The 25,299-nt window shown below is 36.7% G+C and overlaps 1 protein-coding gene across 19 annotated transcripts in view; it reads right to left on the bottom strand.

Annotated features, from left to right (window-relative positions):
• The window catches only part of KDM4C (lysine demethylase 4C), a 544,029-nt gene that overhangs the window by 150,266 nt on the left and 368,464 nt on the right, over positions 1-25,299 (bottom strand). For all 19 annotated transcript variants that reach the window (XM_072596853.1, XM_072596740.1, XM_072596750.1 and 16 more), the window contains 2 exons: positions 23,722-23,777; positions 19,014-19,122 (listed from right to left, as the gene is read on the bottom strand). In XM_072596853.1, coding sequence (XP_072452954.1) covers positions 19,014-19,122; positions 23,722-23,777 — 165 coding nt within the window. Of the gene's footprint in view, positions 1-19,013; positions 19,123-23,721; positions 23,778-25,299 lie in introns of those variants that run through there.

Consider the following 25,299-nt stretch of genomic DNA (forward strand, 5'->3'; position numbering starts at 1 on the left):
TATTATTATCTCTATTTCACAGATGGTGAAACTGAGACTGGAAGAAGTAACCTGCCCACAGTCACAAAGCATCAGAATCCCATGGTCTATCAACTATAAATCCAACACTGGACCTACCATCTGCGATACGACTTGAAGGGTCTAGGATTTTGGTGTAATGTAATTGACCGTCTTTCCCCATGCCTATTCCAGTTCATGCCTGAGGTTCAGAGAGGGTAAATGATTGTCACATGGTCACAAGCTAGTCAGTGTCAGAAGAATATGAACCCAGATATTCTTGACTTCACTAGATAATGTTGCTTTTCCATGTCTCCCTATGCTGAACAATTTTTTTTTTAATTTTAAAGTTCTCTTGTACTTTATTTTTTTGTAAATAGTATTTTATCTTTTTCAATTACCTGTAAAGATAGTTTTCAACATAAATTTATAAGATTTTGAGTTTCATAATTTTTTCTCCCTCCTTCCCAAGACAGTAAGCAATTTAATATAGGTTATACATGTGCGATCATACTACACATATTCCTACATTAGGTATGTTGTGAAAAAAGAAAAAGAACAAAAGGGAAAAACCACAGAAAAAAACCCCAAAAGTGAAAATAGTGGACTTTATCTGAATTCAGATTCCATAGTTCTTTCTCTGGATGTGGATAGCATTTTCCATCATGAGTCTTTTGAAATGTGTCTTGGATCTCTGAATTGTTGAGAAGGGCTAAGTCTATCAAAGATGTTCATTGCACTATGTTGCTGTTACTATGTAGAATGTTCTCCTGGTTCTGCTCACTTCACTCACCATCAGTTCATGTAAGTTTTTCCACATTTTTCTGAAATCTGCCTGCTCATCAGTTTATGGCACAGTAGTATTCCATTACATCCATGTGCCACAACTTGGGTAGCCATTCCCCCATTGATGAGCATTCCCCCAATTTCCAATTCTTTGCCGCCACAAAAAGAGCTGCTTTAAATATTTTTGTACACGTAGATGAGTCTTTTTCCCTTTTTTAATGATCTCTTTAGGATACAGACCTAGAAGTGGTATTACTGGATCAAAGGGTACACAGCGGTTGATTTCCTTTGGGCAGAGTTCCAAATTGCTCTCCAGAATGGCTGGATCTGTTCACAATTCCACCAACAATACATCAGTGTTCCAATATTGCCACATCTTCTCCAACATTTTTCATTTTCCATATCTGTCATATCAGCCAATCTGATAGGTGTGAGGTGGTGCCTCATAAAATGTTTTAATTTGTATTTCTCTAAACAATAGTGATTTAGAGCATTTTTTCATATGACTATAGGCAGCTTTCATTTCTTCATCTGAAAACTGCCTGTCCTTTGATCATTTATCAATCAGGGAATGACTTGTATTCTTACACATTTGACTCAGTTCTCTATATATTTGAGAAATGAAGTTTTTATCAGAAACACTTGGTGTGAAAATTGTTTCCCATCTTTCTACTTTCCTTCTAATCTTGGTTATGTTCGTTTTGTTTGTGCAAAAACTAATTTAATGGAATCAGAATCATCCATTTTGCATTTTATAATGTTCTCTATTTCTTATTTGGCCATAAATTCTTCCCTTCTCCACTGATCTGACAGCAACCTATACCTTGCTCTCCTAATCTGCTTATGGTTATCACTCTTTATGTCAAAATCATGAACCCATTTTGACCTTATCATAGCATAGGGTGTGAGATGCTGATTCAAGGCGGAGAACCTGCCACCTCCAGGTCCTCAAATGTGCCCCTTTGTCCGAATCCAAACTTCACATGAATTTCATTAATAAAAGCATTTGTTCTATAAAAGTTGGACTCAGTCAAAAGGCTGCACTCAAGGACCTAGGTGACTTGTGGCCTAGAGGCCACCCCTGGATGATGAGCAATTATTTTTAACATACTATTTTGTAATGTTGGTCTATTTTGAAGACATAAACAGAAGCTGTGGCAAAAGCTGCAATTGCAAAAAGGAGGAGGGTGCTGAGCTTGGGAAGCAAAGGCAGTAAAATGCTGTGACTACTGAAAAATAAAGGAAGGAATTATTTTTCCCTCAAATCCATCATTATTATAAAAAAATTCAAGAATTTATGGACTAAAATCACAGAATTATAAAATTTTAGAGCTACAAATTACAAATGAAGAAACTGAGACCTGAAAAGATGAAGGGTTTGACTTAGTCACATTCCTAGTAATAGCACAGACAAATCAAGCACAGAGCTCAGTGTCCTCACTTCCAGTTCAGCACTCTTTCCCATATATCACATTCTACCACCAATACTCTCCTTCCTGTGCCCATGAATAAATGGTCAGATTCAATTCTTCAGTGTGTGGAAGGTAAAACTAAGAATGGAAGGAAAGATGGAGAAAAGGCAGTCCAATTAGCTCAGAACTTAATGACATTCCTAGGCTCCACCCTTTCTATCTCACTTTCCACAGAACCACAGTGTTGTCACAAACAAACAAACAAAAAAAAATGACTTACAATCATTCTGAGCAAGTCCCTTTTCAGTCACTCTTTTAAAATGGTTTGGGAACAAAATTAGACAATGGTCCTCAATAATGATAAGTCTTTTTGCAAAAAGAGGTCAGAACTGATAATCTAATAACAATGCAAATAAAAGAAAGCTATGGGGAAGGGGGTTGGTGACAAAATGGTGAATGTAAAAGGGAAGAAAGCCTATAGAAAGCAGATTCTATTGCTGTGACAGAATACTGCTGTTCCTGCATGTCCCAAGAGATAATCTCAGCATGACTGAAGCTATATTTACCCTCAAGCAAAGGCTATTCAAAATTCAGCCAAATTATTTCTGGTGTTGGAAAGAAATCAAAAGAATCAATTCCATTCGATTTCATATAGCTAAGTGCTCTAGGGTAGCAAGATATGTGAAGGCAAGAAACAGATGTGCTTTGAAATTTAGATCAACATATTCAAACCATCATTAAAAACTGTTACTGGTAAAACCCACATTATGCCTGTGTTTAAAAAGTGTGTTATTAGACAAAGCTACACGGGATCTTGTCTACTCCAAGTCTTAGAGAAGGTTTAAGCTATTAAAGTTATATATTTAAAGGGAAATTATTTAAAAGCAATTGAAAGTACGAAAATGATCTTACCTCAAACTTAAAGTTTGTTATATCTTTTTCATTGAGTTGTACAGCTCTTTTCTAATTTTGCAAGAGGTTAGGTATCATAATCTAGGTTTCCAAATGTTCTAACCATATATCTCTATCACTAACATTTTTTAGGATGTACCTTAATATGTGTAATTTACTTATTTGCAAATTATGTACTGTATTACTAGTACATTATAATAATGACATTTTACAAACAAAAATATAAATTAAATAAAGATCAGAAAAAGGAGAAATAATAGAGAATCTATAGGAATGAGCCACTGGAGTTTAATAGCTATGGGAGTGGCATGGTCATACCTACACTTAAGGAAAAGAGCCTCCTTAACTGTTGGCCAAGGATAGATTAGAGTGGAAAGAGGCTTGAGGCAGAAGGACTAATCAGGAAGCTATTGCAATAATCTAGTGAAAGCTGATAAATATCTGAACTGAACTAATAGTCACATGAATTGAGAAAAGGAGAAGGATGAAAGAAATGTGGATGTAGATTGGACAAGACTTGGCAACTGACTGGATACAAAGGGTTAGGGAAAGTGAAGAGATACAAACTGCCAATAAGTGAGAAGCTAAGTGACCAGCAGGATGCAGTGCCCTTTACAATAACAGAAATGACTGAAGAGGGCTGGGTATGAGGGAAAAATGATGTCACCATCCCTGGGATTCACACCACAATTCATTCATGCCTGTTCATCCTTTCTATTCTACTCAGTGGCCATAGAGCTAGTGAAGGGGATGAAATCTGAACCATGGTGTTTCTTCTTCTGGCAGGTTGGTATCAGATGGCTGACCAACACACTCTGTGGGAAAGGGGAAAGGGACTTTCAGCTGTCACTGCTCCTCTGCTCCCTGAGGAGCACAGCACCAGGAGGCCAGAGGTGAATCCAGTTCGAGGTCCAAGGACATAGGCAGGTCTAGTCCAGTGTACTTTCTAACATTCCCTAGAGACTGTGACCCAGTGACACTGGTCTCCTTGCTTTTCCATGAACAAGACACTCCATCTCTGACCTCCAGGCATTTTTACTGGCTGTCCCCCATTCCTGGAACACTCTCCTTCCTCATCTCTACTTTCTGGCTTTCCTGACTCCCTTCCCTTCAAGTTCCAGATAAAAACTTACCTTCTACAGGATTGCTCACCATCATCGTCATCTGTTGCCAGAATGATGCTCCAGTTTGCTGCCTTGATTTGCCAGCAACAATTCAGTTTGCATAAGAAATCACATCTCCATCACCCCAAGGAAGAGCCAGTTTAACTATGCCATTTTGTTATTGATCAGTCCCCACATATAAACATGTGAAGAAGAGAGCTGAGAGAGATCACAGAGATCTTTTCCAACTCCCTCATTTTACAGACAGGAAATTAAAGCCCAGAAAGTTAAGTGACTTGCCTAAGGTCAAATAGGGAGCAATCAACAGACCCTGTCTTCAAGTTCAGGTACTCTGACTCTAATTTCAATACTATTTTCCACTGAAAAAGATCTTTAGACAGCAAAGTGGCATAAACATCATTATTTTTTATTTTATTGGTTATTCATTAATCACAGACTATCTAAACCACCTACCAAAAAAAGTTTTAAAATGATTAATAAGAAAAAGAGATTCCAAAATTAAAATTTTAAAGTTTAAAATCAATTTCCTTCAGGCAAGAAGTTTTTGCTGGTATATAAGAAAAAATCTATAGTAACAAGATAACACTTTATACATTTGCACAATTTCTCCTATAGAAATCTACAGTCTTCAGAAAGTATTATTTGCTGTTATGTCTATTTGACATTTTCCATTTTACTCAAAAGATTTTATGGTTTGGTATTACAGCAGTATACGAATTTGACAGCTTGCAACAGCATCTCGTCACTGTACCAAATCATTCTGACAGTTAAGTACCATATAGCTGGTAATGTACTTTTTTTTTATACAGCTCTTATCAAAAATCTTACAAAGACAGGAATATGTGTGTGTTTAGAATTTGGACCACATAATCTTAATGAGCTAGGACACTTTTAACGGGTCTTATAAATCATGACAGTAAGCAATCATTTCATCATCTGTACTCTCTTCCTGCTGTTCCTGATTTATTTAGAAAAAAAGGAATCGATGATACCAGCATTTCCTCAACAATGTTGAAACCATGAAGACTGCCTGTGTCTGTCTCTGCTCTTTATTTCTTAGTATTTCTATATATATTTACAAAAAAAGAAAAGAAAAGAAAAGAAAAAAATGTGGATAAATCAGTCCCAGGTAATGGGGAACACAATGACTTTTCTTGATTGCCTGTACAGCATTTTTTACATGGGCTGAAAGGCAATCGATATGTCTACATTTCCAGAAATGCATTAATGGTCATGTTTTCAAATACAGAACTTCATTACTCTGGGAAAACAACTGCAGTTATCCCCTAACATCACTCTAAAATTAACTAAATGAGCTGGATGGTAATATTAAGACTCAAAAGGTAAACCCTATCCTAATCTTTATGTAATTCTAATTTTAGCAAGTCTAACATGTACCAGTTCGCAACTGAACAAGTAATCTTCTTTGTAGAAGTAGAAACCTCACTTTTTTTCTCCTTTGATTCAACGCTTCTCTTGGAATATCACCATGAAACCACTCTATTTTCAGAACTGATGTGCCTTTCAAAACTATAATCTTTGGCTTTCAAGCTCACTATTATTTGCCTTCAGGTACAAATTTTAAAGTGCATAAAGGCTTCCAAACAGAATAGTATTGTTTCAGTCAGATACTGAAAGACTTGTAGATCAGTCATCACAGCAGTGTAAATTCCTTTTCAAAATATTGTTCCTCACTCAAAGTACACTTGTGCTTATACTCTGTTGAATTGTCAAATATAAATTTGAGGTCATCAAATGCCTGGGAGCAACACCAGCTATTCCAAAATTCATTCCTACTTCAATTCTGCAGCAGAAATAGGATTTCAAATGTAAAAAATAATAGGAAATTCTACAGATAAAGAAACAAATGGTACATTATGATCAAGCATGCCATACCTGCCTGAGTGGATAAAGTCAAAATGTAATATTCAGGCCTTGTAGGCACTGGGAGCAACAAAGCTGATACTGAATTGACACATGGTGTTTTAAAAACATTAGTTTTTAATATACTATTTTCAAAAGTCTGTTCCATTAATAGGAAGAAGAATGCCTCTATATAATAGATGTGTTTACAGTACTCAAGAATATTTTGTAGGAAATGTTACATGGTCTTTACACAGGTCTTTCTTATATTAATCTGAACAAGATGGCTGCTTTTGGATTTCCCATTTACCAAATTACCAAGTGTGCAAAGAGAAAACAAGAAGATTAGTGAGCTGTGGCCAAGCCCCTAGAAATGCTACAAAGTGGTTCACTAACGAGTGTGTGCACACAGGCAGCCTTTTGGGTACTCCCTTCAATCAGGCGCTGTGCTATAGACAGATTTACAATTGTTCTTGAATTGTGTGATTTTCTTATGGGTATAATTTTCATTTTTCTCTACTATCATGTTCCCAAAATGCCTTTTCTCCTTTTGACATCCTTCTGTCCTATATATTCCCTCTCTCAGCATTCCATTCTCAATTTTAAGTGCACTTTTTCTCAATGCAAAAAATGAAAAGTAGATATTTCAATGAAATTTCTGTACGTTTGCTCCCCTTTTCTCTACTCTTACTTAAGATTCAGTTTTCATCACAGCTAGGAGACCATGCTAAAAGAGATCAGATATTATATATCAAAGGAAAACTGAATTACTACAAATCAACCCTATTTCCTACTATTCTTTTAACAGTAGTGTGCCCCTTACTTTGCCCACCATGCATCACTGCCGTTTACTTCAGTCTCTAAGACTTCTCTACCCTCCACCTCCTTCAGTGCCGGCAAAGCCAAGCAAGACTTTGAAGTAGGCAGAGTCTGTCTTTACCACATCTCTCTTCACAGAGGGGGAGATATAGAAATAAATATAATCTATATACATACACACACACCTACTCCAAGAATAAAGATCACCTCCATATATATGTAGGTAAGTACACACACATATATATACATACTCATATAGTACGCACACATACAAATAAATCTATACACATATATAATACATCTATGCAAAAATACACGGGGCAGGGAGGTGGCACAGTGGAGAAGCACTGGGCTTGGAGTCAGAAAAACCAAAGCTCAAACCTGACCTCAGATGCTTAACAGCTGTGTGATCCTGGGCAAGTCACTTAACCCCTGCCCACATAAAACTGGAGGAGGAAATGATACAACACTCCAGAATTCTTGCCAAGAAAACCCCACGGACAGTTGGTCTACACAGTCATGAAGAGTCAGCCATGACAAAGACTGAACAATAACAACGTGTGTATATATATATACATATATATATATATATATATATATATCTAGATAGATAGATAGATAGATAGATAGATAAGATAGGTATAGATGTATATATATAGATAAATATATATATTTGTGTGTACGTCTTTCCTTCTCTGTACCCTCATTTATTCAAAGTCCCCCTATTTTCCTACTGTCTCAAGCTCTGACACAGAAAATAGCATTTGCCTCACTCATTCACGTTTAGTTGGCCAAGGGTATTTTATTTAAAAACGGCTGCTTTAATCTCTAATGGTGGAACTTAGGGCATTATGATGCACAATGGTGATGCGTACCCCCTCATAAAAGGGACCAATAACTCTGCACACCTGTAAGGGCAGGACTGCCTCACCTTAATACAGTCTGGGGAGCCACTAGGCTAGCAGTGCCTCACAGCAGAAAGAACTGACTGTGGTCATACGGGTGTGGAACCTACTGCAAAACACACTAGACGATGCATTACTCCATTATGATAATGCTCAGACTGGAGAAACACTGGTCCTTTCCATCCTCTGCACCCTCTGCGTACTCACACGTCAATCTAGACCATCTCCTTTCCCTGGCAAGGTCACCGTGCACAGCGTTAGCCTGTTTACATGGTGATTCCCAGCATTTGTTAGTTACGGGCAGCAATCGCTGCACTTGCCACTGAGATGTAGTGCGTCCCTCAGCGCTCCAGCAATTCTGCACAAGGACTGAATCTTTTTTAAAAACAAAAGAAAGAATAACTTGACTGCATGGAAATTACTGTGGGTACTAAACCAGTCAGTCACCGTATACACGAAAGAGGTGATCGTGAACATCTTTTGATTGTTATTATTCAGTTATCTTTTGTGTTTTAAATTCTAAACATTGTACACTTATTTTTAAAAGTACTGGGGCACAGAAAAATAAAATGAACCACTGATTTAAGTATTTGAAATAATCAACAGCGTGAATAAAACATCAGATTAAAACAGCTTTAAAAGCCCAGTCATATCAGGTTTCCATATCATTAACGTTCACTTTATTCCTAAAAGAGCATGAACTCCAATCTTATTTTATTTATTAGTATCTGAAGTGGTCGCTGGACACCAACAAGCTAGTGAGGATTCAGTCTATTTGTGGAGACTGTCAATTCAGAATCTAACTTCCTGAGAGCCAACAGGCACTGCCTCTACTTTATTTTTGTCATCCTGTAACACACAAATAGTGTATTTGTATTTGGCTCTGTAGATACAGGCAAGAAAAATGTGCCCATGTAAACAAATACTTTTCATCATGTTTATTCCAAATAGGTTCGAGCAGGTAGATAGTTTTCCAGAAAAGCTTTACAAAAACTACATGTTGTATTCCTGAACAAAAGGACAGAAGAAATACTAAAATAATCAAATAGCTCAAGAAACGTTTATTACTACTGGAGTGAACAAGCATTTTAGTTTAGAACTTCATAGTGAGGATGCCCAACCATCTGCAGCAAAAAAGGGAGGACGGTGCTGCTTTTTTGGATGTTTGTGACTTGGGACAGTGTTCTTTTTAACTGACAAATCCAAAGTAAAAACAACCAAAAACTACTGAATCCAGTGCTTTCATATCATCACAGCATTTTTTTAATCACCTTGACACCAAATTAGGGAATATCCTTAACATAACCAGAAGCAGACAAGCTCTGATATTAATCTGGATAAGGGAGCTGGGTTAAGGGTTCCATTCAGAGACTGGTATAGCAGTGCCACCTAGTGAGCAAGACGGAAATACTCTGGGTCACAACAATGCTCGGATTCAGCTGAAAGAACAGCTTGTCCTCATCGTGGAAACGGCCCTGCAACCTAGTTTTCAACATTCATTAAGGCATAAGTAAAATTATTGAAGATTTCAGAATCTGAACTCTCACTCACCAACTCCTTAGCCAATGGAAAACAAGGCGATGCATAGTAGCTCTCAATTTCCAAAAATTATTACTAGGCCTTATAAATCAAACACTTTCTCAGGTATCCACCTCAGACAACTAATTTCCTATTTATTGTACAATTTATGGTTTACTCATCACTATTACTGAGAAATGAAAACTGAATGGTTCACAAAGCCAGTCTTGCAATATAAAATGCATAAAGAATGACCACATAATACTGGACACTCTGCAATATCAATCTGATAATAAATATCCCACTCAACAAAAAATGAGAATGACTATTAGCAAAGCAACTTCAGGCTACAAAGTAGGATAAGCGTACTGCTTTTCTTCATTAGCGTTAAGCAGGTATATTAAGGATTTCAAGTTTATACTGGCATATATTTCATCCCTTGGTCTCAAAATTTTATGAACAAGAATGTCAAACAAATCACATCTAACTAGCTAAAAATCAATTTAAGTATTTTGTCATAATTTAATTATTGAGGACAAATGCTTACTTAAATCTGTTCTTTAGTTATTTCACAATGAGCAAGGTATTAAAGTAGTTAAGGGGTCAAAGAAAAGAAAACACAAACAAAAAATAATAGATTTTACCCCCAAATGAAAGCATTTCTTTTTTTGGCTAATTTCTTTAGCTAATATTGTTCTCTACCCAAACCCAAATTAACATAAAGTACAGACAAACTCTCTACTAAGAACTCATCACATAAGTAGTTCTGCACAAAAATTAAAAAAAAAACCATAAAATATAATCCTCATTTTCAAGGATCCTAAAATACAGCAGGGAGCTGAGACACACACAGATACGCACGTGTATATATACACAAATGTATATACTCACACCCCAATACAAAGAAGTGCCAAAGGAGCAACAGAAAGAATTGTTATTATATGCACAATAACTACCTACCATTAGTCTTTTCATGGACAGTTTTGGTTTCAAGGAAAAATAATCCTAAGGGAGGTTTTACAAAAAGACATTTTTTATCAGATCATGTAACCCAATATTTGGTTCTGAAAATGTGAGTAGCGCAGCTGTTTAGAGATAAGCGATTACTGTGGGCTTCATTAGTCAGAAGACTAGGTAAAGGAGGTGACACCTAACTCTTAAGATCCTACTTTTATCATCTTGTCCATTCCTCTCATTCTATAAATGTGAAAACTTAGGTCCAGAGAAATTAAGTAACAGACACAAAGTCCTGCAGGTAATAGCTTTAATTTTCCCTGAGCTTCTCTGGCTGCGATGCAGTTCTCTTCCACTGAACCACAGGCTTTGCTCATCTGAGAAGTGGGGAAAAGGAGATTTCCTGTAAGTGAGGAGTGGAGGCAGCAACAAAGTGCACTCCGGTAACAAAGGAGCAGAGCAAGCCAGCCAGAGAAAAGGGCTTGTTTTTGGAGCCCTAAAGTGACAAGGCTGGAAAGACAGAATCGTGACTGGAGAGTCACAAGTCATTTTGTACTTCACCGAGTTAACCCCCCTATATCACCTGTCAAGAAATGAGTACTTGGTGATGTTAAATGTTTTGAGAAAGGTAGAAATAACACCAGAGAAAGAACTGGAACCCATGACTCCTGCATCCTAGTCCACTCTTACCTCCATTACACCATACAGGTTAAGTGGTCCAAGGCCTTAAAAGTCATATAACAAACGCTACACTTAATCCTATAGACATCTGAGAGCAACTGATATAGGAACTTTCAATAAATGAAGAGGCATATCATGATCATAGTTATATGCGAGGAAAAACAACCTGAAACATGATTTGCAGAACAACAAAGAATATAGTAGCTCTTCCTATAAACAGTCCACATGCAAAGCAATAAGAACCCTGTACAGAACACAGCAGGCGAAAAGGACATCAAGGGATAGATGTAGAAGACCACGCCCTAAAGTAGACAAAAAACCAAGACTTGCTCAATGATTAGATTTGTGGGCCAAAAGACAGGAAGAAAGAAAAATGGCACCAAGATTCAATTTAGTTGACTAGAAAGATAAAATTCAATTCAATTCCACCATGTCTGCTGAGAATTTAATGACAAAACAATGACAGGATCCCTATCTTGAAGAAAACTATGTTCTATTAAGGGGGTATGACATTTAGATTAGATTAGAATAAGATAGGGTATAATGTGGTAAATGAAATATACAGAGTATTCTAGGAAGATTTGAGTAGAAAAAGAGTATTTGAATTTAACTGAAATAGTTGGGAGAAGAAGTGAGTTTGGTTTTAAACAAAATTTCAAGGTATATCCCAAGAAACATTTTTAGTACTAACTTAAAAATATGAGGCTGGTGTCTGAAGGTGGAATCATGGCTGAAGATAAAATTTTGAATTCATCTTCATAGATGATCCAGTTGAACAGAGGAAGTTCCTGAGGAGGATGGTGTAAAACAGAGCTCCAAAAGCCCTAACCAGATTAAAATGTGAGTGGGAAATGTTTAACAACAATATAAAAATATAATACAAAACAGATGTTAATAGGGGGTTTTCTAAAGTCTTGAAACAGTCTGCAGAGATTTCTTTTTATTTGAGTTTGACAGTGTGAATATAGAAGAAAAGAGAGTTGAGAGGTAACCTTGAAAGAATGTGACGTTATGGAAGCAAAGGAGAGAATTCCAAGAAGAAAACTGTCAACAGTGTCAAATGATAAACTGGAATAGAAGACAATAAGAAAAATTATTTTTCATCCATTCATCAAGATGTATACAAATGTATACAAAATGTATCCAACATTACCACATACTGAGCACTGTGGGAGGCATTGGACAAGATATAAATGTGAATAAGAAAGAATTCCTTGGACTCATGTAGTTTATAACCTAACATGGGAAAACCACAAAGGCAATACTAAAGAAAGTCATAAAATATGATATGACTTTTAGGCACATTAGAGAGCTGCAGAGCCAAGAGCAGTGTAAAGTTCAAACAGGAAAGAAGGTGTGGAGGGCTTCATGGAAGAGTAAATATTAAGCTTCTTAAAGGCGAGAATTGTTTCTTTTTTTGTTTTTGTATCTCTATCTCCCAGCACTTAGCATAGTGATTTGCATACATTAATTACTTAGTAATGTCAGTTGATTTGAGGCATCTGAATTGTTTATCAAAGGACAGAGAAAAACAAAACAGAAAAAGGGAGGACACTTCAGTAACAGGGAACAGTTCATGATTAATGAAAAAGTAATGAGATCAAGGAATGAAAGTGTGTGTACAGTATTCAAGAGAGATATATAAACAGATTATAAGATTAAGGGTTGCTCTGTTTTTTCAAAGGTAGTGGACAAGGTTTTAAATGATTGATGAAATACAATTTTCTTCTTTCTCCTATCTTCCATTTTATCCACAAAAGGACTAAGGATGACTTATATTCACAAAAACTTTAAAAATGTCTTCTTGAATGCTATTTTGGACTGGTAGAGTCATCCTCCTTCCACAGCAAGGGCAAGAGGGTAAGGAGATTTTAACCTTGAGAACTATGCAAAGGATGAATTACAAGGAATGCAATAACATGAATACTTTCAACAAGTTCCTACCAGACGCTGCTTCCCAAGAGTCACTGACTCAGCGGAATGAAGCCAGTACATCTTCACACCTTTAAGTAGCTGCTGTTTAGATACTTAGGTGCTTCTTGGAGCCATTCTCTCTTTCTCTATCCTCTCTTTGCACACTTAAGAACTGAAGAAAAGATTAGCTAAGAAGATAGAGATCCCTACCTTCAAGGAATTACATTCTACTGGACAGATAAAACACAAACACGGATATCTATAATATTTGTTCAAAACAAGACCTAAAAAAGGGCTTCACAAAGGAAGTGCCATTGCAATTGTGTTTAAAGTAACAAGTATTTATTAAGTGCTTACTATGTGCTAAGCACTGGGTATATAAATAATGGCAAAAACATAGTTTGTATCTTCAAGGTTAAGGCCAACTACAAGGTGTAGTGGAATGTAGTGGATAAAGTGCAAGGCCTGGAGTCAGGAAGACTCAGCTTCTTGAGTTCAAATCTGGTTTCATAAACTAAGTGTGACCCTGGGCAAATAACTGAATCCTGTTTACCTCAGTTTCCTCATCTGTAAAATGAGTTAGAGAAGAAAATGGCAAATCACTCCAATATCTCTGCCAAGAAACCCTCAAATGGGATCACGACGAATTAGACACAACGGAAATGACTGAACAACAAAACCCTCACTGACCTCATAGTTCAACAGGTTAAAAAAAGGTGAGTGTGGAACATTCGAGTATAAGCAAAGGCAGAAAAAGGCCAGAAAGCAGAGGGTATATTTCAAGGTAGAGTAGGCCAGTTTGGCTAGAACACAGCTTGTTCCTCCAAAATAGGCGTAAAGTGGAGTAGGAGGAAGCCATGAGGTCTACAACTGCCCATCTATCCCACATGATGTCTGGATATTAGTAAAAACTAGGCACTACTTGAACTGACATCTTCTTCAAAATCTAAAATTAGTCCAACTTCTTTTATGAAATCTTTACTACCTTCTCCAACTCTCAAAGACAGTCACTTTCTCTGACCTTTTAGATAAAGGACTGGACTAAAAGATAATTACTATGGTACTCTCCATTAAGGAAGAATGGAATTCTATCTGTTACCTTTTAGGTATTCTGGCATTCTAAAAGGAAGATGGCTATTTACAAATAATTTCATTTTACCACCAAAATGATATACGAACTAACAGAAGCATGAGAACTAAATTGATTTTTCCCTGTATCCAGCTGCTAGAAATCCTGCAAGCTATCCCCTCAAGTTCAGTCAGAACCTATAAACCTTGAAGACCAAGGAAATTCCATAAAAATGTATGATATATAATAACAATTAAGCAGTGATCAAAATAATGATTCTGAATTTTCAAATGCAACCATTAAATTCCAAGGAAGGGATCAACCACATAATTTGGTTGGCATGTTCCATGTTGAATCTTATTGTCATTCCATGGAGGAAATGTGCTGGACTCAGTGACATCAAATCATTACACAAGCTTTCAAGGAGAATAAGTGCAGTGATGCAACCCCATACAAACGAAACATTAAGAATAACGATTGCTTATTTCAAAATGAATAAATGCAATCAACTAAGACGGGCAGAGGTAAGTTTGAAATTTAAAATTAAGACTACATTATAGTCTTTCTTCATAATAACACTGTGGGCTATAATACTGTCTTTACAACAGCACCCTTTTAGCAACGGCTTCTTTCATTGAATTCAAATTCTTTCACTGAGAAAACCCTTTCACTCCAGCATACAAAATTTTTTTTCTCTCCACAATGAGTATGCTTTTAAACATGCATCCCTTGACAGAAGCACCTAACGGCATACCTGATCTGTCCAGGGAGAGTATGAGATGGCCAAAAAATCAATCAATAAAAAAATGCATTTATTAAGTGCCTGCTATGTGCCCAGAACTAGGTTAAGCACTGGAAATTGAGAGAGTATGATAAAACTTCTCTAGAAAAAAAATGGGAAGATAAAACAAGAACTTAATGGCAGAAAATAGGCAAAAACACCAACAGAGTTCGTCATTTCCTTTTCACCGTAAAACAACAGCTTTCGTATTTTACCCAATGTTCTACTCATTTTCAGCTTTTCTGGTATTCAGCCTTAATCCTGAAATACATTCTTTCAAGATGTAGCAATGAAATAAATGAGATCTCGGGGAAAGGAGCAGAAGTATAAGTAGGAACCTTTACACCTTGGTCTAGCAACACAGAGAGCACCTTGTTTGGCTGGAGGAGGGAAGGACAAAGGATCTATTCCAAAATGGAAGAAATCACTGCTAGGAGATCAAAAGGGACTGGGGAAAGTGCCTCCCACTCCTACTTCCTATCCTAATCACAGGAAGACTGACCATCCAGGAGTGTCCTACTTTAGCTGAGTATTCTTAAAACTTAGGTCATAATATTATTGTGCTATAAGAAATGACAAACAGAATGATCTGAGAAAAACCTGGAAAGACTTACATGAACTGACACAGAGGGAAGTGAACACTGTACACAGTCACAGCAATACTATGCAATGAACTGTGAATGACTTCGCCATCCTCAGCAATACAATGATTCCAGACAATCCCAGAGGACTCATAAGGAAAAATGCTATCCACCTCCGGAGTGGGAACTGATGGCATCTGTATACAGACTGTCCAATACTATTTGTTATTTTCTTTCTTTTTCATTTTTCTTGGACTTTCCTTCCACAACGTTTTACATGATTACATACGTATAACCTATACCAGATTGCTTACTGTGTCAGGGAAAGAGGACAGCAGAAGGAAGGGACAGAATTTGGAACTAAAAACTTTGAAAAAATTAAATATTATTAAAAAAGACTCAGGCCACTGTCCTCAATCTCAGCCAGAAAAAAAAAGAAAATTAGGTCCTACTATCAGTTGTTTATGCACATTTGGTATCTAAGAAGCCTTATTATTAGGGAAAGACGTGAAGTAGTAACCCTTACAGTAGAGGACAGAAAAGAGGACAGAAAAAAACCCCAAAACAACCCCCAGTCAACACCATCAAATTACTATAGTAAAACTAGAAGGGGCCTTGGAGAACATCTACTTCATCTCCTTATTTAGCAGGAGAAGAAATTGAGGCCACAGGGAGAGGAAGTGACTTGCCGTCTCCCTAAAGTAAACAGGAAGGTTCATTTACCTCTTACTAAAATAGAGGCTGAGCTGAGGTAAAGCTAAACAGATCTGGAGGTCATGTGAGCTGCAAGAGACTACAGAGACCTCTTTGTCCAACCCCTTCACTTCACTGATCAGGAAACAGAGGTCAGTGTTAGAACCAGGGCACAGAGTGTACTCAGGTCTCTTGATGCCAGTCCAGCTCTCTTTCAGCCAAATGTTTCAATTCAGCATCCACTGGCAGTGCTGCGTCTTAGTGGACCACTCCTCTCACAACAGAATAAACAACTCAGCAGAGTGGGGGCTTTCAGTCCTCCTAGACACAGGTTTACTCTCCTTTTTTTCCATACTTCTTGCCAACTACAGGTTAGTTTGAACAGCCGAGGAGGGCAAAACTTCAAGAGAAAAGGTATTCCCAGAAAGATATAACCCTATAACCCTGAAGCACAGGTTGGAAGGCCTTCTTCATTTTCTAGCTGATCCAACAATTGGGGAGAACAACTTGGAACCATACCCAAAGGGCAATCCAACTGTGTATATCCTTTGATCCAGCAATGCCACTAGGTCTGTATCCCAAAGAGATAATCAAAAAGGGCAAAGGACCCAAATACACAAAAATATTTATAGCAGTTCTTTTTGTAGTGGCAAAGAATTGGAAATTGAAAGAATGCCCATCAACTGGAGAATGGCTGAACAAGTTGTGATATGTGAATGCAATGGAACACTATTGTGCTACAAGAAATAGTGAGCAGGCAGATTCAGAAGAGCCTGGAAAAACTGAACTGATACGGAGTGCAGTGAGCAGAATCAGGAGAAGCTTGTACACACTAAGAGCAACATCATGCAGTGATCCATTATGACAGACTTAGTGTTTCCCAGCAATATAACCATTCAAGATCATTTCAAAAACCTCATGATGGAAATTGTTATCCATATCCAAAGAAAGAACTATGGAGCCTGAATCCAGACTGAAGCATACTGATCTCATTTTTTTTTGTTTTCTTCTTTCTTATAGTTTTTCCATTTTGTCCTGATTCTTCTTTCACAGCATGACTAATATGGAAATATCTTTAACATGACTGCACATGTATAACCTCTATCAGACTGCCTGGTGCTTTGGGGAGGGAGAAGGAAAGGTAAGGAGGAAGAAAAATTTGGAACTTTTCAAAATCTCACAAAAATGAATACTGGCAACTATCTTTACATATAAAAGGAAAAAATTTTTTAAAAATAGTTGTAAAAATACCTTAAAATTTTTTATTCCATCCACAGGTAAATTTCCTGTCCATAGGCAGGGACCCAAAATAGGTAAATCTCAGCCATCCAATATGGCTTATATCATAGGAAAGGAGCAAGTCTATTTTGATAACCTTTATTAAAAATACAGTGTATTATCTAATCAAAGTATTATCTAAATATTTCCCATTTCCAAAACTGCAAAGATTTTTAATGATTTTTTTAATGATTGCATTAGCATAAGAGTTTACTTGGCTTTTTGGCATTCAGAGCCTTTGAATCGAGATTTCCCACCCAATCAACATTTCCAAATTCTTTTTATTTCCTTCTCTAAGCAGTTCAGTCAAGATTCTGGGAGAATTCCTACCTACCACTCCAGGAGAGAAAATTGCCTTCTTTTCCCTGGACAGTACCTACCCTTCAAAAGGCCTCCATGTCTGTAGTCAAGGTAAATCATTCTATGATGATACTCTATGCACATACATCAAGTATTATTAATTTTCTTGGTACTTAGTGTCCATTCTATAAAGCCAAAATGCAATGTACATTTCATGTTTGAACTTTGTATCTTCACCAGCATTTAGCACAATGCTTTTCTGTACTTAATAATGTCTGCCAAAATTGTACAAAAAGACCCCACTAGCTGATGAGATCTTCACTTCCTATAGTCCTATGAATGTTGCCTCATTACAACACACCCAAAATAACCAGACGAATTTATCAGCTTGAGATATTGTAGGCAAGAGGATGGATAATATAAATAAATCAGATTTTAGTAACAATCTAAAATAATGAGTTATCGTCAAAAAGTTTTAAATGTGCTATACGGCGTAAAGAGTTGAGGCTAAATATGATGATATATATGTGTGCGTATGTATCTATTTCTATACACACACACACACACATATATGTATACACACCTATATACACATACGTATGTAGAAACCCAAAGTATCAAACACACTTCTCAGATAGGCTTCTGCATTTTAAAGTAAGGAAATTCAACATTAGGAAGAATTCTCACTAAATAAAAAGCCTAATGGTCTAAGCTAATGATCTAGTGACTTAAATTGAACAATCTTGGAAGGCTGCCTCAGTGTTAAGTACATCAACGGCCTATCCTCTCAACCAGACTTATATTTATGAAAGGGAATCAGTGAAATGGTTTTCTAAAATAATTTCTAAAGTAGCCAGGTCATCTGCTATACCGTTTGTCAAGTCAAATGAATTCTATCCATCTTAAGCGATGAAATCTTTCAGATACAATAAAAGTCGTTTACTTTGTTTCATAGCAAACTTCTGGTTAAGGAACAAAAGATAATGGAATCAGCTGACTTCCTTATTCTTAAGGTCCAGAATCTGGACAAGAGAAAGGGAACTATAAAAAAAAAGAGGAAAGGAGTGAGTGTGTGTCTGTGTGTGTGCGCGCGCGCGTGTGTGTGTGTGTGTGTGTGTGTGTGAGTGTGTGTGTGTGAGTGTGTGTGTATGTGAGTGTGAGTATGTGTAAGTGTGTGTGAGTGTGTGTGTGCATGTGTGTGCGTGTATGTGTGTGAGTGTGTGTGTATATGTGTGTATGTGTGAGTGTGTGTGCGCGCGCACACATGCATGTGCATTCCTCATAAAATTTTTTTCATACTTATAGACTCTCTAGATTTCATCTAATTTGAAAATTTATAAAGAAGCTGATAAAGTATGTATCAAAATACAAAACACTGAGACAGTGAATATCGTTTGTTAGGAATACATGAGGTTTTTCTACTTACCAATTTTAACCTCTGTAAAGGTATTCTGCTAATGTCTATTGGTGTTCTTTCTGTGACATTAACAAATCGAACTTCTGGGATTGCAACTGCACACATTACATGGGCCCACCTATCAAAAAAAAATGGCATATTAATAACAAAAAGGAATATAGTCATTATATAAAAGTTCAGCTGATTTCTTTACCTGACTAGTTTAGTCAACCAACCCAATTTCTTTTCACAGCCCACACACAAACCATAAGGCCCTTCTTTGTTTACCTTCCAGAGTCCTTGTTCTCTTGGGAACGTAAGAATAAGATGTATCTTAAATTTGAGTTTATACAAAATAATGGCGCACCCTTAATCAAATAATCCCAACTTTGAAATCGAGGTAATAGCAAACATAGAAAAGAAAAAACAAAAACCTGAATTCACTTTTGGCCTGGTATTTTTTGAATTGATAAACCTGATGCTTTTGATATATAAAAAATTTTGATGAAAATTATCTTAAGCAGTAAAGTATTCAGTAATTACGTGGAGAGAGAAGCTGTACAGATGCTCAGTGGCAGAGGCTCCTTTACAACTACAGCTGAAAAAATATTTAAGTCCAATTTTTCTACTTGAATCTTGTACTGTACTACCAATGTTTAACATGTGTGTCCTTCACCATGCTGACCAAGGATTAGTGTAATGAGTAGTACAGTAGCAACTGAGTATATTAATTAGGCAGCACTTAGACATACACACACACACACACACATACACACATACACACATACACACACACACTCTCTCTCTATCACTGGTTTAAGGAAAAATTCTTCAGAGTTCATCAAAGTCTCTGAATTTCCCTAAGATCAAACCACACAAAGATCATTTTAAAGATAATATAATAATATAAATCAACCTTATTCATAAAGATTCAAGGTGTTGGCAACTATCAGGAAATTCTTCCATATCCTCAAGTACAGTGCCTATCACACAAGTAGACACTTAATAAATATTTATTGACTGAACTACTCAGTCTCTAATGTTATAGTAAGCACTATTTTCTCTGGTTTTACTCTAGTGGGAAAAAGATATACAGCTAACTTCCTTTGTGTGGCAAACTGTGATTTTCATAATATTTCTAAGGTTTAAGAAGATAATTTAAAGTTAGAGCTAAATAATTTAAATATATATAAAATTTATACTTTGATGGTCCAAATCTTGTCATTTAAGAAAGGAAATATACTACACAGTGCATAGTATTTTAGATTCATGCACAAAAATGAACTGGGAGAATTGACATACATCCAATTGTAGGTTCACAGTCAATAAAAAGGAATCATTTCATTATTTCAAACACTGACTGTGTTAAGTATAGTTTCTCCTCACATTCACAGGTATTAAACATTGGGACAGAAAGATGGGGAAGTCACACAGAAAGAACGAGAAATGATGTTTTTTTCCTTCCATGACATAATCACATCATGAAATCACCCAGGATTCCCCCCCACATTCTTTATGCTGTTCCATTTAACTCTTAAATACCAATGTACTTTTTTCTATCTTTTTCTTTTAGTGAGAACTATTATTTGGCTTATTAATTTTAAATACATGATATCTATATAAATCATTTTAGTTTTGTGGTCACAATTAAAAACATTTATCTGGGTCTAACAGATTCCTTTACTTTCTTCTGGACTATTTGGTAAGTTCCATAACAAAGGGACAGATACTTGACATCACCATTAATGAAGGGTCTCTTGATGAAACCTGGGCATACTGTGGACTAGATTCAATTTTGAAAAGATCATTGTGCTAAGGATTCTGGGAGGATGGTGGAATAGGTCAGAAAAATCCAAGGTCTCAAGACTTTCTCCCACAAAAGAGATGAAACAGTGTCTTAGGGTGAATATTGAGCAGTAAAAATAAAGAAGAGAACAGGTAGAACAGCGGTCCTCATGGGACAACTGGGGAAGATCTGAAGAAAAGTCACAGGACGAGGTTTAGTCCCCCTGAAGAGCTAATACCTTCAGGTTAGTGCACTCTTCAACAAGTCACAAGCCCTGGGGTTAGCTGGGTCAGGAGGCTGCCTAAACTCCAGCCACAAGTGAGCTCCAGGACAGTGAGGGGTGTTGGGCATCTGAGCCAAGAGACACAGAGGGGACATCTGTTGATAAGGAACACCAGACCCAGTTGTCTGTCGAAACTAAGAACAGGGTGAAAAGAAAGCAGTACATGTCCCTGCAAATGCAGAAGCAGTGGGGTGGGATGCCACTGGCTATGAGCACTTAAAGGAGGCTGGAGGTCTTGGTTCCAGTTCCAAAGGGAGAACTGAAGAAGGATCTACAGTCAGAGGCACCATCTACCATATCCCAGGACTAGAGGTGATTATAAAAACTGAGCTACTACAAATTTTTTTTTTAATGTATAGGCAAAAGAGAAAATAATTGAACCACTGAAAGTAATTATGGGAATAGAGAAGACCAGGGCTCATCTTCAGAGGATACGGAAACAAAAAAACTCTCTTCTGCCCCAAAGAGTAACTCCAAATGGTTATCTGCTCAAAAAGAATTCATAGAAGAACTTTAAAAAGACTTTAAAAATCAAATGAGAGAGATTAAAGAAAAACTAAAAAAAGAAATAAGAACAATCCAAGGAAAACAAGATCATGAAAAGAAAGTCAACAAATTAGAAAAGAAGATTCAGAATTTAAGGGAAAAAACAACTCCTTGAAGACTGGAATTGGGCAAGGCGAAGCCAGTGAAGTTATAAGAGATCAAGAAAAAAATAAAACAAAATAGACAGAATGGGAAAATAGAAGAGAATGTGAAACATCTCACAGGAAAAACAATTGATCTAGAGAACAGATCAAGAAGAAAAAAGATAAGAATAGTTGGACTACTTGAACACTATCATCAAAAAAGAATTTTCATACAATAATAGAAGAAATAAGTAAAGAAAACTGACCTGAAGCATTAGAACAGGAGAATAAAGTAGAAATAGAAAAAAATCTACCAATCACCACCTAAAAGAGAAAACCTACAGGAATATTACAGTCAAATTTCAAAATCCCCAGCTCAAGGATAAAAATACTATAAGCAAAAAGAAAAAAAAAATTTAAATATCACACAAGACCTAGCAGCAGGTCTTAGAAGACTACATACTGGAGGGCAAAAAAAAACTGGGGTTCTGGCTGAGAATACCATACCCAGCAAAGCTAAGCATAAACTTGAATGGAAAAAAAAAATGAACATCTAATGAACTGTCAGACTTTTAGGACTTTGTCCAAAATAAACAAATAAATAAACGAAATAAAACCTGAACTAAATAGAAGATTTGACATACAAGAGTCGAGAGGTATAAGGTACATGCCAAAGACTAATTATAAGGACAGACTATTTACCTTTTAAGTATATAAAATGTAAAACATATGTCTAAGATTGTTATTAGTACCTGGGTAGTTGGTAAGAAAGCTTGGGGTACACCCGACTATGATATGACTTTAAAAAGTAAATACATTTAGGAACAGCTAAAAAGAGTAATTATTTTATACAAATGAGGCGCAAGACGAAGAACTGGCTCAAAGGTATTAGACAGGGCAAGATAGCTGTTAGCTCTGAAAACTTACTTTCATCAGGAATGGTTTAAGAGGGAGAAATACACATATATTTAGAAGAGTAGAAAAGTCTTCTAAATTCAGAAAGAAAGAAATAAAAGGGAAGAGGGAAGGGGGTGGGGACAAGGGAGGGATCTTTAGAGGGGAGGCTGAGGAAACAGGTCAAAAGAGGGTATAGAACAGCAGTTAAATTTAAGGGAATGAGAGGATAAGGGAGAGATGCTTGAATGGTGGCTAGGTTAAGTAACAGGAGGGCAAGGTAAAGAGGAGAAGTAAAGTAGAGGAGTTAGGATAAGAAATAAAGAGATACACAAAAACATAAAAATAAGGATCAGACGTAGAATTTGTTAAGGAAAGTATATGCCTACACATGTATGTATAAATGTATGTATGTGTATATAAGCATATGTTTATCTAAATATCTGTATATACATATATATCCGCACTTAATTGTAGATGGGGGTAGGGGCAGGAAGGGTGAAAAAAAGAGCCAAGTAAAAAGTGTACAGCAGAGAACAAAGGTAACAGAGAAGCAAAGAAAAGATAGACAGTTCTCAACACAATACACAGTACTTATTATATAGGCTTTCTTAAAGGGAGATTTATTGCTACATATTTTGAATCCTCTCCTACATTCCACTGTGTACATGACATGCTTTCTTTTCTTTTCTTATTATGAATCTAAGTTTCAATATTTAAGTTTATGGTTCCTTTTCTTATTGCATATTTAAGTTTCAGTAATAAAAAAATCCCACCAAAATCTAAACAAACAAATAAAAATCACTGTGCTATTAAGTCAAACTCAAAATAACTGAAAATTTGCCTAAATTAAACTGTCAGTACTTGAGTTCAGGATTTTGGGAGGGACTGGTTGGGCAGGTGGCCTATTCTTAAAGTCATTATATGCATTTAACACAGTAGAAAGAATCAGTATTGATTTCAATAGCTGTTACAGGAAAAAGTGCAGACATTTAACTTTCTGGGGGGTGGGGGGGAGGAGCTTTGACACCATTGGTTTAATGATGATAAAGTAAATGGTCAAACAAAAGGCATCCCCAAGTCCTCTTTAAGTTCTTTCTATAAACAAGAAAGAAATTTAGCGTAAGGGTAAGATTTACCACTTACTTCTTGTTCTTAGTTTGCTTGAGTGCACCACCTCTCAAATTACAGAGACAACATTCCTGGGGAGAAAGGAGAGAAAAAAAGGGAAATCCATATTAGACAAATATAAGGTATTATGATATTTAAAGATAATTTGTCAATTTAAATATCTATATACACAGAAAATCTCAGCATTTAAAAAAGATAAAACAGAGGTGGAACCAAGATGGTAGAGAAAAAAGTAGGGACTTGCCTGATATCTCTCCAAAGCCCCTATATAAATCAATTCCTAGAGTGGCAGAAGCCACAAAAGTATGGGATGAAATAATTTTACAGCCTAAGACAACTTAGAAGGTTGGCAGGAAAGATCTGTTACACCAGATCAGAGTAGAGCACAGTCCAGTGCGGGCTGTACAAGCATAGACCCAGCCCCAGCAAACCAGGAACAGGCTTTGAGAGACAATGAATCAGCAGCAGGAACAGCTGCATCCAGAATTCTCAGCCCACAAATGCTAAGGGGGTCAAACACCTGTTCAGAAGGAGATTACAGGGGTCTTTTTGCAGGTACTATGGGCAGGACTCTGCTGCTTTGCCTACAATTGAATACAAGTGACAGTTCTGGGTCGCAGTCCCAGGGCAAGGAGAAGCACTAGCACACCAGAGGTTGTGGCTGCAGTGGAGCAGGAACCTTCATCTCAGTTCCACGACAGAAAAGAATGCTTGGGGTTGCTCACAGGTCAGAACACAGACCAGGAGAGGAATAAAGGCACGTTTCCTCAGATTATAACACCTTGGAAGAACTGAAAACTTACAGTTTCCTAGAAGTATCTCTAAAAGCAGCTGCACACAAAACCTGAAGCTTGAGATGCTGCACCCACCATCCTGAAAGCAGAGCCTCACATTAACAAAGAGTCAAAAAAGTCAAAAAATAGGCTGAAAAATGAGCAAACAGCAGAAAAAATTCTGACCAAACAAAGTTACTATTGTGACAAAGATCAAAACACGATCAGAAGAAGCTAACAAAGTCAAAGCTCCTTCATGCAAAGCCTCCAAGAAAAATATGAACTGGTCTCAGGCCACGGAAGAAAGAAATCACGTAAGAGGCAGAGGAAAAATCAGGAAAAGAAATGAGTGATGCAGGAAAACCATGAAAAAAAGTCAACAGCTTGGTAAAGGAGATGCAAAAAATACTGAAGAAAATCACACCTTCAAACTGTTAAGGAAAACTGCCCTGATGTTCGAGAACCAGAGGGCAAAACAGAAATTGAATGAAACTGATCACCTTGTAAAAGAGATCTCAAAATGAACACTACCAGTAATACTACAGCCAAATTCCAGAGCTTCCAGGTCAAGGAGAAAATACTGCAAGCAGACGGAAAGAAACAATTCACATATCATAAGGCCACAGCCAGGATAACCCCAGATTTAACAGCTTCTACACTAAGGGATCAGAGGCCTTGGAATATGATTTTCCAAAGAAAAAGGAGCTAGGATTACAAAAGTCATTGTAGTAAATCCCATAAACTCTTATGTTGTTTTGTATTCTAAATAAAGGTTATTTTTCCCCATTTTAAATGAAAAAAAGAAAGATGTATAAAAGGA

Source organism: Notamacropus eugenii, chromosome 1 (assembly GCF_028372415.1).
Source record: "Notamacropus eugenii isolate mMacEug1 chromosome 1, mMacEug1.pri_v2, whole genome shotgun sequence".
NCBI classification, from domain to species: domain Eukaryota; kingdom Metazoa; phylum Chordata; class Mammalia; order Diprotodontia; family Macropodidae; genus Notamacropus; species Notamacropus eugenii.